The sequence below is a fragment of the Ochotona princeps genome, chromosome 17, assembly GCF_030435755.1.
Source record: "Ochotona princeps isolate mOchPri1 chromosome 17, mOchPri1.hap1, whole genome shotgun sequence".
Classification (NCBI taxonomy): Eukaryota; Metazoa; Chordata; class Mammalia; order Lagomorpha; family Ochotonidae; genus Ochotona; species Ochotona princeps.
In genome coordinates, this window is record NC_080848.1 from 34,140,903 (window position 1) to 34,155,398 (window position 14,496).

Here is a 14,496-nt window from a genome sequence, read left to right on the forward strand (position 1 = left end):
GTCCCTTTCTAATGATAAAGAGGCCAGTCTGAAGCCTTCCCCCTTGGCAATGGCTGGAGACAGAATTGGGTGGAGGCTTCAGGTGGGGAATAGATATGTTAATGTCACCCTTGTCTCCTGGGAAGATATGGGAGAGAAGTGTTCTGGTGAATCCAAGACATGGTGGGGAAAATACCCTTTTATATTTGAGGAAAATGACTTGGGAACCCAGAAAACCCTAACTGCCTACCACCCAGTCTAACTCCTCTCACAATATGACATGGGTAGTCCAGTTTGTTTAGGAAGGATTTTGAGCATATTAGACATTGCTTTTTAATTTATTTGAAAGGCCATGGGATGACAAGGTGAGAGAGAAGGAGAGAGAAAGCGTTTCCACCTGCTGATTCACTCCCTACATTCCTGCAACTGCTGAAGCTTGGGCAGATTCAAGCCAGGAGCAAGGAGCTGCTTCTGGGTCTCCTCCCTGGGCAGCAGGAACCTGAGCACCTGACTGCCATCTGCTGCCTCCCAGCACCAGAAGCAGAGGTAGCATTCCAGCCTAGGCACTTGATAGGGGATGTTGGTATTCCAAGCTGCAGCTTAGTCCACTGTACCATAACACCTCGCTCTAAACATTGTGATTGAGACTTACAATAGGTAGTATGAATGCCACAGCATCATTTTCTTCAGAGAATTTTTTCAAGATTTATTTTTTGAAAGGCAGATTTACAAAAAGAAGGAAAGGGAGAAAGGGAGAGAGATTTTCCCATTGTTGATTCATTCCAAATGGCCACAATGGCCAGAGCTGAGCCAATTCAAAGCCAGGAACCAGGAGCTTCTTCTGGGTCTTCCATGTGGATGACGGGAACCAAGGACTTGAGAACCGGAGCGAAAGTGCAGCAGCCAGGACAAGAACTAGTGCCCATGTGGGAGGCCAGCACTGTAGAGGCTTAGCATACAGCATATTCCATGGTACCAGTCCCCAGAGAATGTTTAGAGTAAGTACCTAATATTTCCCAATGCTAGGTTCTGGGGAATTCAAAGATAAATAAGAGGCTGTTGCCATGGCTAAACAGGCTAATCTTCCATCTTTAAGTACCAACATCCCATATGGGTGCCAGTTTGTGTCCCAGCAGCTCCACTTCCCATCCAGCTCCCTGCTTGTGGCCTGGGAAAGCAGTCGAGGACGGCCCAATGCATTGGGACACTGCACCTGCTTGGGAGACCTGGAAGAGGCCTCTGGTTTCGGATTGGTTCAGCTCCATCTGTTGTGGCTGCTTAGGGAGTGAACCATCAGATGGAAGATCTTCCTCTCTGTCTCTTCTCCCCTCTGTATATCTGCCTTTCCAATAAAAATAAATAAGAGTTTAAAAAAATAAAATAAAATACAAACCAATTAGTGCAACTATACATATTCAACAAGTATGTAAGGAACATTTTATGTGTGTCTAGCTCCAAAGACTACACAGCAATCTTTTTTTTTTTTTTTAAAGATTTATTCATTTTATTACAGCCAGATATACACAGAGGAGGAGAGACAGAGAAGAAGATCTTCCCTCCGATGATTCACTCCCCAAGTGAGCCGCAACGGGCCGGTGCGCGCCGATCCAAAGCCGGGAACCTGGAACTCTTCTGAGTCTCCCACGCAGGTGCAGTGTCCCAATGCATTGGGCCGTCCTCGACTGCTTTCCCAGGCCACAAGCAGGGAGCTGGATGGGAAGTGGAGCTGCTGGCATTAGAAGCGGTGCCCATATGGGATCCCGGGGCTTTCAAGGCGAGGACTTTAGCTGCTAGGCCACGCCGCCGGGCCCGATCTTTTCTTTTTTAATATATATCTATATATTTTTTTTCTTTTTTTATTTTTTAAAGATTTATTTATTTTTATTACAAAGTCAGATATATAGAGAGGAGGAGAGACAGAGAGGAAGATCTTTTGTCCGATGATTCACTCCCCAAGTGAGTGCAACGGCCGGTGCTGCGCTGATCCGAAGCTGGAAACCAGGAACCTCTTCCAGGTCTCCCATGGGTGCAGGGTCCCAAAGCTTTGGGCCGTTCTCAACTGCTTTCCCAGGCCACAGGCAGGGAGCTGGATGGGAAGTGGAGCTTCTGGGACTAGAACCGGTGCCCATATCGGACTAGAACCTGCTACTTTATCTGCTAGGCCATGCTGCAGGGCCCTACACAGCAATCTTTATTAGCTGTAAAAGGACATTGTGATTCATACTAGGACAGGATTACAATTGATAGGATACCATTTGAATGAGAACATTTGGGATATACAAAACAAAGAGGGTTCCAAACAAGGGTGTGGAAACAATTGATGGGCTTATGGGAACTACTTAAACTCAGTATCCCCTCCCTTATCCAAAGTGACCCTCAGTGTATAAAAGCCACTAATAAACTTCAGCTATCTCACCAAGATGGTAGTCCACATGCATTATTTCAGGCTCCATGTATCAAGTCCATCGTTGCAGGACAGTGAACAATCAGCGCCGCAAATAATGGTTGGGCTTTAGTGTGTATGTGAAGTGAGACAAGTCACAATCACACAACAGTAGATTACACAGTGATCAGTCTTATGGAGAAAAAAATGCAGAATAAGAATTGTCAAGAGAAGGGGCTATAATTTCAGCTTATTTGTAAAATTTATTTATGAAGGGGCCCCGGTTCTGTGGCCTGGCAGGTAAAGTCCTCACCTTGAGTACACTGGGATTCCTTATGGGTTCTGGTTCTAATCCTGGCAGCCCAGCTTCCCATCCAGCTCCCTGCTTGTAGCCTGGGAAAGCAGTTGTCGAGGACGGCCCAAGGCCTTGTGACCCTGCACCCGTGTGGGAGACCACAGGAAGAAACTCCTGGCTCCTGGCTTTGGATTGACTCAGCTCCAGCCATTGTGTCTGCTTGGGGAGTGAACCATAGAACAGAAGATTTTCCTCTTTGTCTCTCCTCCTCTCTATATATCAAACTTTGCAATGAAAATCAAACGCAATTTTTTTTTTTAATTTATGAGAGTCTGGCACAATGGCTCAACTGACTAATCCTTTTCCCTCCAAGTGCCAGGATCCCATATGGGTGCCAGTTTGTATCTTGGCTGCTCTGCTTCCCATCCAGCTCCCTGCCTGTGGCCTGGGAAGGCAGCAGAGGACAGCCCAAAGCCTTGGGACCCTCCATCTGTGTGGGAGACCTGGAAGAGGCTCCTGGGTCCTGGCTTTATGGATTAGCTCAGCTCTGGCCATTGTGGCTACTTGGGGAGTGAACCAGCAGACAGATCTGTCTTTCCTTCTCCCTCTAAATTTGCCTTTCCAATAAAATTGTACTTGTATATATTTTTAAATTATGAGGCAGAAAGAGTTAGAAAGAGAGGAGACAAAGAGAACTTGTATCTGTTCATGTCTCAGATGTCCACACCACAGAGCAGGGGCCCAAAACTGAGGGCTGGGAAGTCAGTGCAGGTTTCATATGTGGATAGCAGGAAACCACTAGTTCAGCCATGACTGCCATTTCTGGGATCTGCATTAGCATCAAGGAATAGTCCAAAGTGGTACCGGCATGGTTGCCTAGTGGCTAAAGACCTTGCCTTGCATATGCTGAGATCCCATATGGAGACCAGTTTGTGTCCCGGTTGCTCTACTTCCCATCCAGCTCCCTGCTTATGGCCTGGGAAAGCAGTTGAGGAAAACCCCAAACCTCCCATCTGTGTGGGAGACCCAGGAGAAGCTTCTGGCTCCTGGCTTTGTATTGGTTTAGCTCTGGCCGATGTGGCCACTTGGGAAGTGAAGCAGTGGAGAGATCTTCCTTTCTGTCTCTCCTTCACTCTATAAATCTGCCTTTCCAATAAAAATTAAATAGATTTTGGCTTAATGCAATAGCCTAGTGGCTAAATACAATAAAATATGAATCTAAACAAAATAAGAAAAATACTTTTGAAATTTCATTTGTTTTAAAAGATTTATTACTGTTTATCAGAAAGGCAGATTTATAGAGATTCTGTCTCATTTTGAGTCTAAGCCTGAAGTGCCAGGTCTAATTGGAAGGCAGAGTGAGAAACAGATAACAAATTGTTCTTGTCATTTATAAATTACAAATGGAGCAGGGGTAATGATAGCATTTAAAGGAATGGAGACTACCTCGCAAGAAGTTTTTTTCAATGGTAAGACTCAGGCATGATCTTTGTCTTTGATTTTAGAATTTCAGTTTAAGAAGAATCAGAAAGTTATGTTAGGAGCGGGGTTTCTGTCAGGATTGAGGCAAACTGAAAACAGGTTGATGTAACTCATCAGCTAAGGCTTTGATGACTCGTATTCACACACACACAATTGCCAGCCCCCCTCCTGGAAGCTAATCATTTCAGAACATGTTTTTTCAAGATGTCAGTTTGTTTTAATAGTGGGTTGTTATATCCAACTTACCAGATCCTTGGTTTTCTTTTTTTTTTCCCTTGAGTTTGCAAAAAAGCAGTTAACTTAAGCCATAAGAAAAGAAAAAACAACACAAAAGTGCTTCTCACCAATTAAAAAAAACTTTTTCATTAACATGAGTTTTAAACTAAAATAACCTCAAAAAATTTTTCAAGATTTCATTAGATTGAAAGCACTTTGAAAAGCTGAATCTATTAGAAGCTCATGTTGTCATTCTGTGTTCCTTGCAGTTAAAGACCATGTCATTATTTCCATTATACTTACCTCCTAATTTTCAGAGCTTATTAGCCTGGCTGTAAAAACTTGCTCCAGTTGAAATTTGGCAAGCTGACAGGGCTGCGTGCCAGAAGTAATTTACTATCCAATGCGGTTTGCAAAGTAAAAGAAGCTATAAATAATAGAAAAAGAAATGAAAAGTTACTGGTTCCAATGTGCATGGAATGTCACCTCAAACTTTACCGCTTCTGTAGCTGGGAACGTGAGCTGACATGAAAGGGTTGGGAAGGAGAGACGGCTTGCGTTCGCAGGGGAGTGATGGCGCTGGTGTGCTCTGGCATCAAAGCCCAACCTGTGTCTATCAGGATGGCCCGTCTTTGAAGTGGGCCCGGGCTCTCTGTGTGAGAGAAGCTTGCAGGGGACACAGCACCAGGCTGAGGGGTGGGGAGAGGGGAGGGGAGACGGGATTCCAGGTACTCTCATTATCACTGAACCGATTTATAAAAGTGACAGGAAAAAGGAAAAGATGCGCATTTGCTTCTCTGTTGTTCTTAACTACTGAACTGTCTGTGAAGTTAACAGTTTAGAAGCGTGGATGTGATGATTCTAAGGAAGAGTTCAAGTTCACTTTGAAGTTCACGTGGAAGTGCTTTGAAGGCAAGGAGAGAAGTTGTAACTCTGCTTGCAAACATCTGCTTAGTCCATCTGTCAGGCTCCTTCAGCGGGATTGCTTCAGGACCCCAAGCGCGACCTCTTTTTCTATTTTCCAGATTGGCTGGTAAACACCGCCACGGGGGCCAAATAGTTCTCTAAGCCGCGGACCTTCAGGATGCTTCTTTCCCATAGATCTCCTCAGACAATCTGAGAAGAATTGGAATTTATCTTCAAACTCTTAAGTCTCTTGCATAAATCTTGTAAGCATATTTTAAGTGACTAGTATATAGTGGGCGGGCTCACAGAGCTCGAGTGAGTTCTTTCCAGAGTGGAAGAAGACTCTGATCATAAGCATTTCAGTATTTCTGACCTGGGGCCAGGGATGTGGCACAGCAGGTAAAACCACGGCTTAGGGTGTGTGCTTCGCATTTTTGAGCGCTGGTGAATCCCAGCCCCTCTGCTTGCTCACCCAGCTCACCACTGACATATTTGTGAGACAGCAGGTGGCGGTGCAAGTACTGGTCCTTGCCACTCTGTGGGGGAGACCCAGATGGAGTTCCTGGAAGCTGGTCTCAGCCTGGCCCAGCACCTGCTCCGGTAGCCATTTGGGGAGCGAACCAGTAGACAGAAACATTCTTCTGTCTCCGTCTTTGCTGCTTTGCCATTGAAATAAATCAAGAAATATATACAAAAAAGGTTTCTGACTCTGTCACATTCCTGAAGATAATAAGCGAAGCTTTTGAGAAAGCCCGTAGTTAATTATTTTAAAGTGTCAACCTTCCCTCTTCCCCAGCTCATCAGAAGACTGGTAATGCAATGGAGTGATCTCTCCCTCCACGCAGACACAGAATGGAAGACAGAAACATTTCCCTCTCCCCTACCCTTCTCCTCCCGACCCACTCCACCCCCGAACTTGTTCCTTGTGGATCTGTGATCTCCTCACCATTATTATTATTATTTTTAGGTTGTTTATCTATTTTTAGGTGAAAGGCAGATTTACAGGTAGAAGGAAGACAGAGAGATCTTCCACCCACTGGTTCACTCCCCAAATGGCCTAAATAGCCAGAGCTAAGCTGGTGTGAAGCCAGGCGCCAGAAGCTTCTTCTGGGTCTGGAATGTGGAGTGGCAAGCACTTGGACCATCGTTTGTTGCTTTCCCACATCCATTAGCAGGAAGTTGGCTTGGAAGTAGAGCAGTTGGGTCTTGAATTGGTGCGTATAGGGGATAGCAGCACCGCAGGCAGAGGTTTAATGTACTACCCCATGGTCCCTCTTCTCACCTTTTAAATAAAGTGAAGGAAAAAAGAAGTGTCAACTTCCGTAGAGTGCCCAAGTCTTAAGGCTGCTCTCGGTGACACCGGACTGTCGCTCTGTCACTGAACTCCAGTATGGAGCCTCTCAGACCTGAGAAGGCTCCCCCGTGTGGCCAGTACTGGTCAGTACCGGTCAGTATTGACTTCATCACCTGAAGTCGGCCGGGCATTTACAGCCTAAAGTCCCAGGCTCCAGTGTGCGCTGGCTGTTCTCCAGCCACCAAAAGGGGCACTGCTGGGGACCTGGAGCCCGCGTGGCACGGTGCAGGTCGAGTTTGTTTTCCTGCCCCCCTCCCCGCCATAGAATTACTGAGTCTCTTCCAGAGCTCCCTGGTGGGTTGATGTTGGCATATTTAGGGGGCGTGGCAGAGTAGGTGGATGAGGGACGGAGAGTAGTGGCCGAGGTTGCCCAGCACCAAGTAAAGCCCCGGTTGGTGAGACTTTGGTGACGGGGTGAAGTGTACAGCAGGCACCCTTGACACCTCTGTCCAAACGGAAACGCAATTCTCAAAACCAGGAGAAGCACATGTGGAGTTTTCTTTTTTTTAAGATTTATTTATTTTGATTGCAAAGTCATATATATATATATATATATATATATATATATATATATATATAGAGAGAGAGAGAGAGAGAGAGAGAGAGAGAGAGAGAGAGAGAGGAGGAGAGACAGAAACATCTTCCTTCTGATGATTCAATCTCCAAGTGACCGCAACGGCTGGTGCTGTGCTGATCCAAAGCCAGGAGCTCTCCCAGGTCTCCCATGCGGGTGCGGGGTCCCAAGGCTTTGTGCCATCCTCGACTGCTTTCCCAGGCCACAAGCAGGGAGCTGGATGGGAAGTGGAGCTGCGGGGATTAGAACCAGTGCCCATATGGGATCGCAGCATATTCAAGGTGAGGACTTTAGCTGCTAGGCCACGGTGCTGGGCCTTACAGGTTTATTTTGCAAAAGTATTTGACAGAGTGACATTGACAGAGATCTGTCCGTTGCTGGTTCACTCCCCAGATGGATGTAAATGGATTTTGCATCTCCAAGAGCTCTCTCTCTCTCTTTTGTATTTATCTACTTGAAAGAGAATGAAAGGGGAGAGAGATTGATGATTGTGCATCTGTTGGTTCCCTCCCCAAATAACTGCAAGGGTTTGGGCTGGACCAGGGCAAAGCCAGGAGCCCAGGAACTCCAGCCTGGTCTCCCAGGTGCGCGACAGGGGTCCTCAAGTACTTGGACCATATTCTGATGCCCTCCCAAGTGCATTAGCAGGGAGCTGGATAGGAAGCAGAGCAACTGGAATTCGAACCAGTGCTCTGACATGGGATGTGGGAGTTATAAACTATCCCTGAACCTGCTATGCCACAACATCAGAGGCTGTAGTTAAAAACAAAAACCATAGTTAATATGTCAAGGTTTGTTTCAGATTTGCCTTCGAATGAAAGCTTACACTGTCAGAACTTGTTGACTTTCTTATATCTAAAGAAACATCACAAATGCCTTTTACACATGCATTTATTTGTTTAGTAATTATTACATGCTAGGCATTGCAGCAAGCACCCAGTGAGCAAACAGCAGAATATTCTGCCCAGAGACAGCTCATATCTTCTTGCGGCCCCATTCCTCCTGTTAACACACAGGAGAGCCTACCACTTCAAAAACATCCCATCCTGGCTTCACGGCTGTGATTTCCGTCCACTTCCAAATCATGAAGTCTTGGCCCCTGTGTGTTTCTGTTCTAAGGCCAGCAGAGTTAAAATGCGAAAGGAAAAAAGAGGAAGGGACCAGAGGGGTGGGATTGCTCAGCCTATTCCACTTTCCCAAGTCCTGCAGAGGACTCAGGTGCGAATGAGAACATTCAAGGAAACAGGTCGAGCAAGAACGCCTTTGTGTCATCTTCCAGAACGTAAAAAGCGCTAAGCCACGTAGTTATTTTAGGCTTAATAATTGCACCATCAGCGTCGCTTCCAAGCCGGATTATCTGAAGATTGTCTCGGAAAGGTTGAGACGCTGGGGCATCCACGGTTTAATGAGAAGTCTGTTCAACCCGTTAAGTCTCCAAACTTTGCAATATCCAAGTTCCCCACCAATGCCCCTTCCCTTCCCACACCCACACGCCCAGGCCGCGTGTGTTCAAAGATCTCACCCTCAGAGCTAGAAGAATTATTTCAATAATACGTGTTTCTCTGCATTTGAAAATCAACCACGCATTGAGCAATTCTAATTGGCACGTGAACACCCGGCGTTGCCACAATGGTCGGCTAAATCTAAGCGTCTTTGGAGCGTCTTAGCGTCGCCACGTTTTTTCACTGCTCTCGGAAATGCTGAGAGGCTCCAATCAAATATGTCTTCCTCCATCTGCCTTTGTTTTTTGGTGTTGCGAAGCGAGAACGCGGTTAGGACGGCAAGACAAAAACCACGTCCCTCAGAAAAACGCATTGCCCAACCTTCTCAGGTAACCGCTCCGGAGCGGGCGGAGCGCATCAGGCCCCGCCCCCAGGGCGGTCACGCCCACGCCGGCCAGCCCGCCCCGCCCAGGGTGGCCACGCCCAGCCAAACCCGCCCCGGCCCAGACAGGCCCCGCCCAATCCCTCGGGCCCCCGCCCATCCAGGCCCGCCCCGCCCCATCCAGGCCCTGCCCAGTCCCTCCGGTCCCGCCCATCCAGGCCCGCCCCGCCCCAGAAGGCCCCGCCCAGTCCCTCCGGTCACGCCCATCCAGCCCCGCCCTTAGACAGCCCCGCCCAGTCCCTCCGGTCCCGCCCATCCAGGCCCGCCCCGCCCCAGACAGGCACCGCCCCTCCAGTCCCGCACCCCCCACCCCAAAGTCCTGGCTGCAATCCCACAGGCAGCCACAAGGAGACGACAGCGGCCGCAAAACCCAAGAGGTCCTCCCCGGTGGCCGAGGGGCGGAAGCGGAAGAGGCGGGAGCTCGGCAGCACGTCGCGTCACACGTGCGCCAGGGGGCCCGGATCCCGCGCGTGGCGGAAGTGGAGGCGTCATGGCGGAGATCATCCAGGAGCGCATAGAAGACCGCATTCCCGAGTTGGAACAGCTGGAGCGAGTTGGGCTGTTCAGTCATGCAGAAATTAAGTGAGAGAGACTCATGGGCAGGCCGAGGGGAGGTCCAGGGGCGGGCTCAGGGGCGCCGGGCTCGGGGCTGTGCAGTGCTGACCCCCGGCTGGCGGGAGGACGAGTGTCCAGGCCGGGCTCGGGGCTGTGCTCGGTGCTGACCCCCAGCTGGCGGGGAGGACGAGTGTGCAGGTTCGGGCTTGGGGCAGGCGGGCTGCACGTGCCCTGGGGGTCCTGCCGGCGCAGAGCGGCCGCGTTCAGCTTCTCCCGTTACCAGGGCGCCCTTGGCATCGGTTAGTTGCCTAACTCGTCTCATATACATATGTACATACACATGTATATGTATGTTTTGTGTGACCTTGCTGTGGGACGACAGTAGGTGTGAGTGTGGTGCTGTGAGCACGAGCCTCAAAAATTGGCTCCTAAGGAAACAGCAGAGCAGCTTGAATGTTTAGGAGATGTCCTGTAGATGTCATGGCTAAAGATGATGGATTTGCAGCGTTTCCGTTAAATGCCTTTTTTGTTTTTAAAGAGAGGCTTATTATTTGAGAGAGCCATGGAGGAAGGAGCAGAGATACGGATCTTCCTTTGCTGTGGTACTCTCCAGATGTCTGCAGCAGGCTAAGGGTGGGCAGCATTCCCTGCTGACCTGGGGGAGTGGCAGGGGCCCCAGTGCTTGAGCTGTCAGCTGCTGCCTGCCCTGGCGCACAGGGACAGCAAGCTGGATGGGAGTTCCAGCCCTGGCCGTGGCCCTCGGGCATGGGAAGCTGGCTTCCCAAGCAGCGGGTTACCTGTGCCACGCCCCCTCCCCTGACATTAGAATTTCTTTTTCTTATTTAAAGAGTTTTAAAATTGAAAACAGATTTATAGAGAGGAGCGACAGAAAGCTCTTTTATCCATTGGTTCACCCCCAAAATATCTGCAACAGGTAGGGCTGAACCATTCAGAAACCAGGAGCCAGGAGCTTCTTCCGGGTCTGCCACGCAGGTGCAGGGTCCCAAGGCTTTGGGCCGTCCTCGACTGCTTTCCCAGGCCACAGGCAGGGATGGGGAGTGGAACAGTCAGGAGTTAAACTGGTGTCCATGTAGGATACCAGCCCCTTGTATATGACTAAAACTCAATTCACATGGATTTGAAAGAAATAGAAGCTTTAATGTCATGTATAAATGTATTTAACATGTACTTAGCATGTATAAATGCTAAGTGCTTAATAGTTAGTTGTGGTTAGGCATGCCAGTGATCTTGCTAATTGATTAAGGTGATCATCCTGAAAGTTTTAGAAGACCTTCTGATGCCCTGAAGTGGGGGCCAGGGCTGTGCCTCAGTTCAGCTTCTGCTTACGAGCCAGCATCCTGTACTGGAGTGCCAGTTCGGCTCCTAGCTGACCTGCTTCCGACCTAGCTCCCTGGGAACACACCAGGGAAGGTCCAAGAAGGTACACAGGTGTGTGGACATTAGCCACTGACCTGGAGACTAGGGTGCGGCTGCTGCCCCAGGCCTCGGGCAGCCCGGCACTGGCTGCTGTAGCCATTTGGAGGAGTGAGCTAGAAGATTGAAGGTCTCTTTGTCTCTTTCTCTGTAACTGCTTTTCAGGTGAATAAGTAAATCTTTAAGAATCTGCTGAAGTTATCATGTGACAGAATACCTGCTTCTGAAATAAACTGTGTGTGTAAAGAAGATTTTATTTATCTATTGAAAGGGAGAGTTACAGAGAAAAGGAGAAGTAGAAAGTGAATGAGAGAGGGCCTGGTGTGGTAGCCTAATGGCTAAGGTCCTTACCTGGCGTGCACCAGTTTGTGTCCTGGCAGCTCCACTTTCCATTGAGCTCCCTGCTTGTGGCCTGGGAAAGCAGTCGAGGAAGGCCCAAAGCCTTGGGACCCTGCACCCGAGTGGGAGACCTGGAAGAAGCTCCTGGCTCCTGGCTTCAGATTGGTTCAGCTTGGGGAATGAACCAGTGGATAGAAGATCTTTCTGTCTGACCTTCTCTCTGTAGATCTGACTTTGCAATAAAAATAAAAAAGAGCGAGAGATTTTCCATCTACTGATTCACTCTCCAAAGGGCTACAATGGCCAAGCGAGGCCAAGTCGGAGCCAGGGCTGGGAGCCTCATCTGGTCTCCCCTGTGGGCGGCAGAGCACCAAGCACGTGCGCCTTCTGCTGCTGCTGTCCCAGGTGCGCTAGTGGAGCGTAGCACAAGCGGAGCAGCTGGGACTTGAACTGGTGCCCACATGGAATGCCACACATCAGATGGCACTGGTGCAGGTTGTGGCTTATCCCGCCATGCCACAGTGAAGCCCAGATGACCGTATCCAGGCATTATGTGTATGGTAACTCTTGTGCATACACACAAAAAGCTTTTTTCACGACTGCTCCAGTGTTAAAGCGTTTATGACTGTCTCCCCAGGGCAATCATCAAGAAAGCATCTGACCTAGAATATAAAATACAGAGAAGAACCCTTTTTAAGGAAGACTTCATTAATTATGTTCAAGTAAGTCAAGTTCCTGACTTTTCACTTTAAAAAATGATATTGTGTGGAGAAAATCTATCGAGGGGGTAGGAGTATGGGGGGGAATCCCAGCCTAATGAAATTGTGCCACATATATCAAAATTCAAAATAAAAATATATTGGGCCCGGCGGCATGGCCTAGCGGCTAGAGTCCTCGCCTTGAAAGCCCCGGGATCCCATATGGGCGCCGGTTCTAATCCCGGCAGCTCCACTTCCCATCCAGCTCCCTGCTTGTGGCCTGGGAAAGCAGTTGAGGACGGCCCAGTGCATTGGGACACTGCACCTGCGTGGGAGACCCGGAAGAGGTTCCCGGTTCCCGGCTTCGGATCGGTATAGCACCGGCCCGTTGCGGCTCACTTGGGGAGTGAATCATCGGACGGAAGATCTTCCTCTCTGTCTCTCCTCTGTGTATATCTGGCTGTAATAAAATGAATAAATCTTTAAAAAAAAAATAAATAAAAATATATTTTAAAAACTGTTATTTTAGATTAAAATCAGTAATATTTACATCACTTTGTGCAGAATTCCAGTGTTATTGATCGGACTTTTTTTTTTTGTTAAAGATTTATTTATTTTTATTACAAAGTCAGATATACAGAAAGGAGGAAAGACAGAGAGGAAGATCTTCCATCTGATGATTCACTTCCCAAGTGAGCGCAATGGCCAGTGCTGTGCCGATCCAAAGCCGGGAACCTGGAACTTCCTCCAGGTCTCCAACATGGGTGCAGGATCCCAAGGCTTTGGGCAATCCTCGACTGCTTTCCCAGGCCATAGGCAGGGAGCTGGATGGGAAGTGGAACTGCCGGGATTAGAACCGGCGCCCAAATGGGATCCCGGCGCGTTCAAGGCAAGGACTTTTAGCCACTAGGCCACGCTGCCGGGCCCGATCAGACAGTTTTGAAGCAGCCTAAAACAACATTGGGAATTGCTTTGCCTGTTAAGGCTTTAGGACTTGTAAAACTAGGCAGGTTTTTTTCCTTTCATTCCTTTTTTTTTTTTAAATTCTTATTTGATAGGGAAAATTGTAGAGAAGAGAGACAGAGAGATTGTCCATCTGCTGGTTCACTCCCCAGTAGCCACACTGGCTGGATCTGGGCTGGTCTGAAGCCAGGAGCCAGGCCTGGGTCTCTTACATGGGTGCAGGGGCCCAAACACTTGGTCAGCCTTCCCTGCTTTCCCAGGCTGCTGGCAGGGGGCTGGGTCAGAAGTGGAGTAGCCAGGCACAGGCTGATGGGATGGCAGGGCCTTAGGCAGAGGCTTAGATTCCTATTTCACATCTTTGTCTTTTTTTAATTATTATTAAATTCTTTTATTTTGGTAATCTTTACATAGTTGATTAGGGCACAGAGGGTCAAGGGCCATAGGAAAGTGGATAAGACCATTGTTTCCACATTAATAATATTGTATTTTTCTGTATCTGGGGAAAGGGAGGAAATAAAGGGAAAAGCCCCACCCAGCCTCCCACCCATCCCAGGTGTCCAGTGTGGGGCATGCGCCAAGGGTCCTGTTCATGCAGTTTTGATAGCTCAACAGTTCTGAATTGCTGCCAATCTTGCCACTTCAAGCGCGATGAAATCTATTCAGGATCCACTGGCTGACATCGTCTATAGTCTCTTCATGGTTAGGGCCCTGAGATCAGTAGTTCAGTTGGAGGGATCCCCAAAGAAACTTCATCTGAGATGATCCCAGACCTGATTCTTGTATCTGCTTGCCAGTACAGGGTCCAGAACAGTCCATTGCCCCAATCAGCTAATGCACATGCTGGTGGTTGGCAGTTACTGGTCAGTTCTGTTTCCAGCCCTGTCTTCCACATGAACCAATGGGTGTTGCAGTCCAGCCTGATCCTGCCCACTTCATATTCTGCCCTCACGCAAACCAGTGGGAGCTGCAGCCTAGTGGGGTGACTCCCAGTACCCCTACCAGGCCTGCCCCCTACCCTCATTCCCATGCTTGCCAGTATAATCTGCAGATTTGTTCAGTCTGTCCCACATCCCATTTAGCTCTCATACATGTCAATGGCCACTGAAGCCTAGTTCAACCCAACCTGCCTACTATCCAGCCCACACACATGCTGGCAGGTGCTGTTCTGTAGCCACCCCTGCCCCAATCCTGGTTTTCATGCTCTCCAGTGGGAGCGGTAACCCAAGAGGGAGGTGCACACTATTTGTCTCCTAGGCCATTCCTGCTCCCGGATTATGCACTCTCCAGGTGGTTCTGCAGTTTAACCTGACAGAATTAGCCCCCAGTGCCAGCCTGTGCCAGCTGATGCTGCAGCAAAGCCCAACCAACCCTCACCCACTCAGATTTATGCTTGCACCAGTAGAAACAGTCAGCCCAGCCTGGTTTTTCCTTGAT

General features: G+C 48.7%; 1 protein-coding gene across 1 annotated transcript in view; it reads left to right on the forward strand.

The window, feature by feature from the left end:
• Positions 1–9,479: 9,479 nt before the first annotated feature.
• The window catches only part of UTP6 (UTP6 small subunit processome component), a 35,726-nt gene continuing 30,709 nt past the window's right edge, over positions 9,480–14,496 (forward strand). The window contains exons 1-2 of the mRNA XM_004593890.4: positions 9,480–9,655; positions 12,039–12,123. Coding sequence (XP_004593947.2) covers positions 9,564–9,655; positions 12,039–12,123 — 177 coding nt within the window. The 5' untranslated portion in view covers positions 9,480–9,563. The remainder of the gene's footprint in view (positions 9,656–12,038; positions 12,124–14,496) is intronic.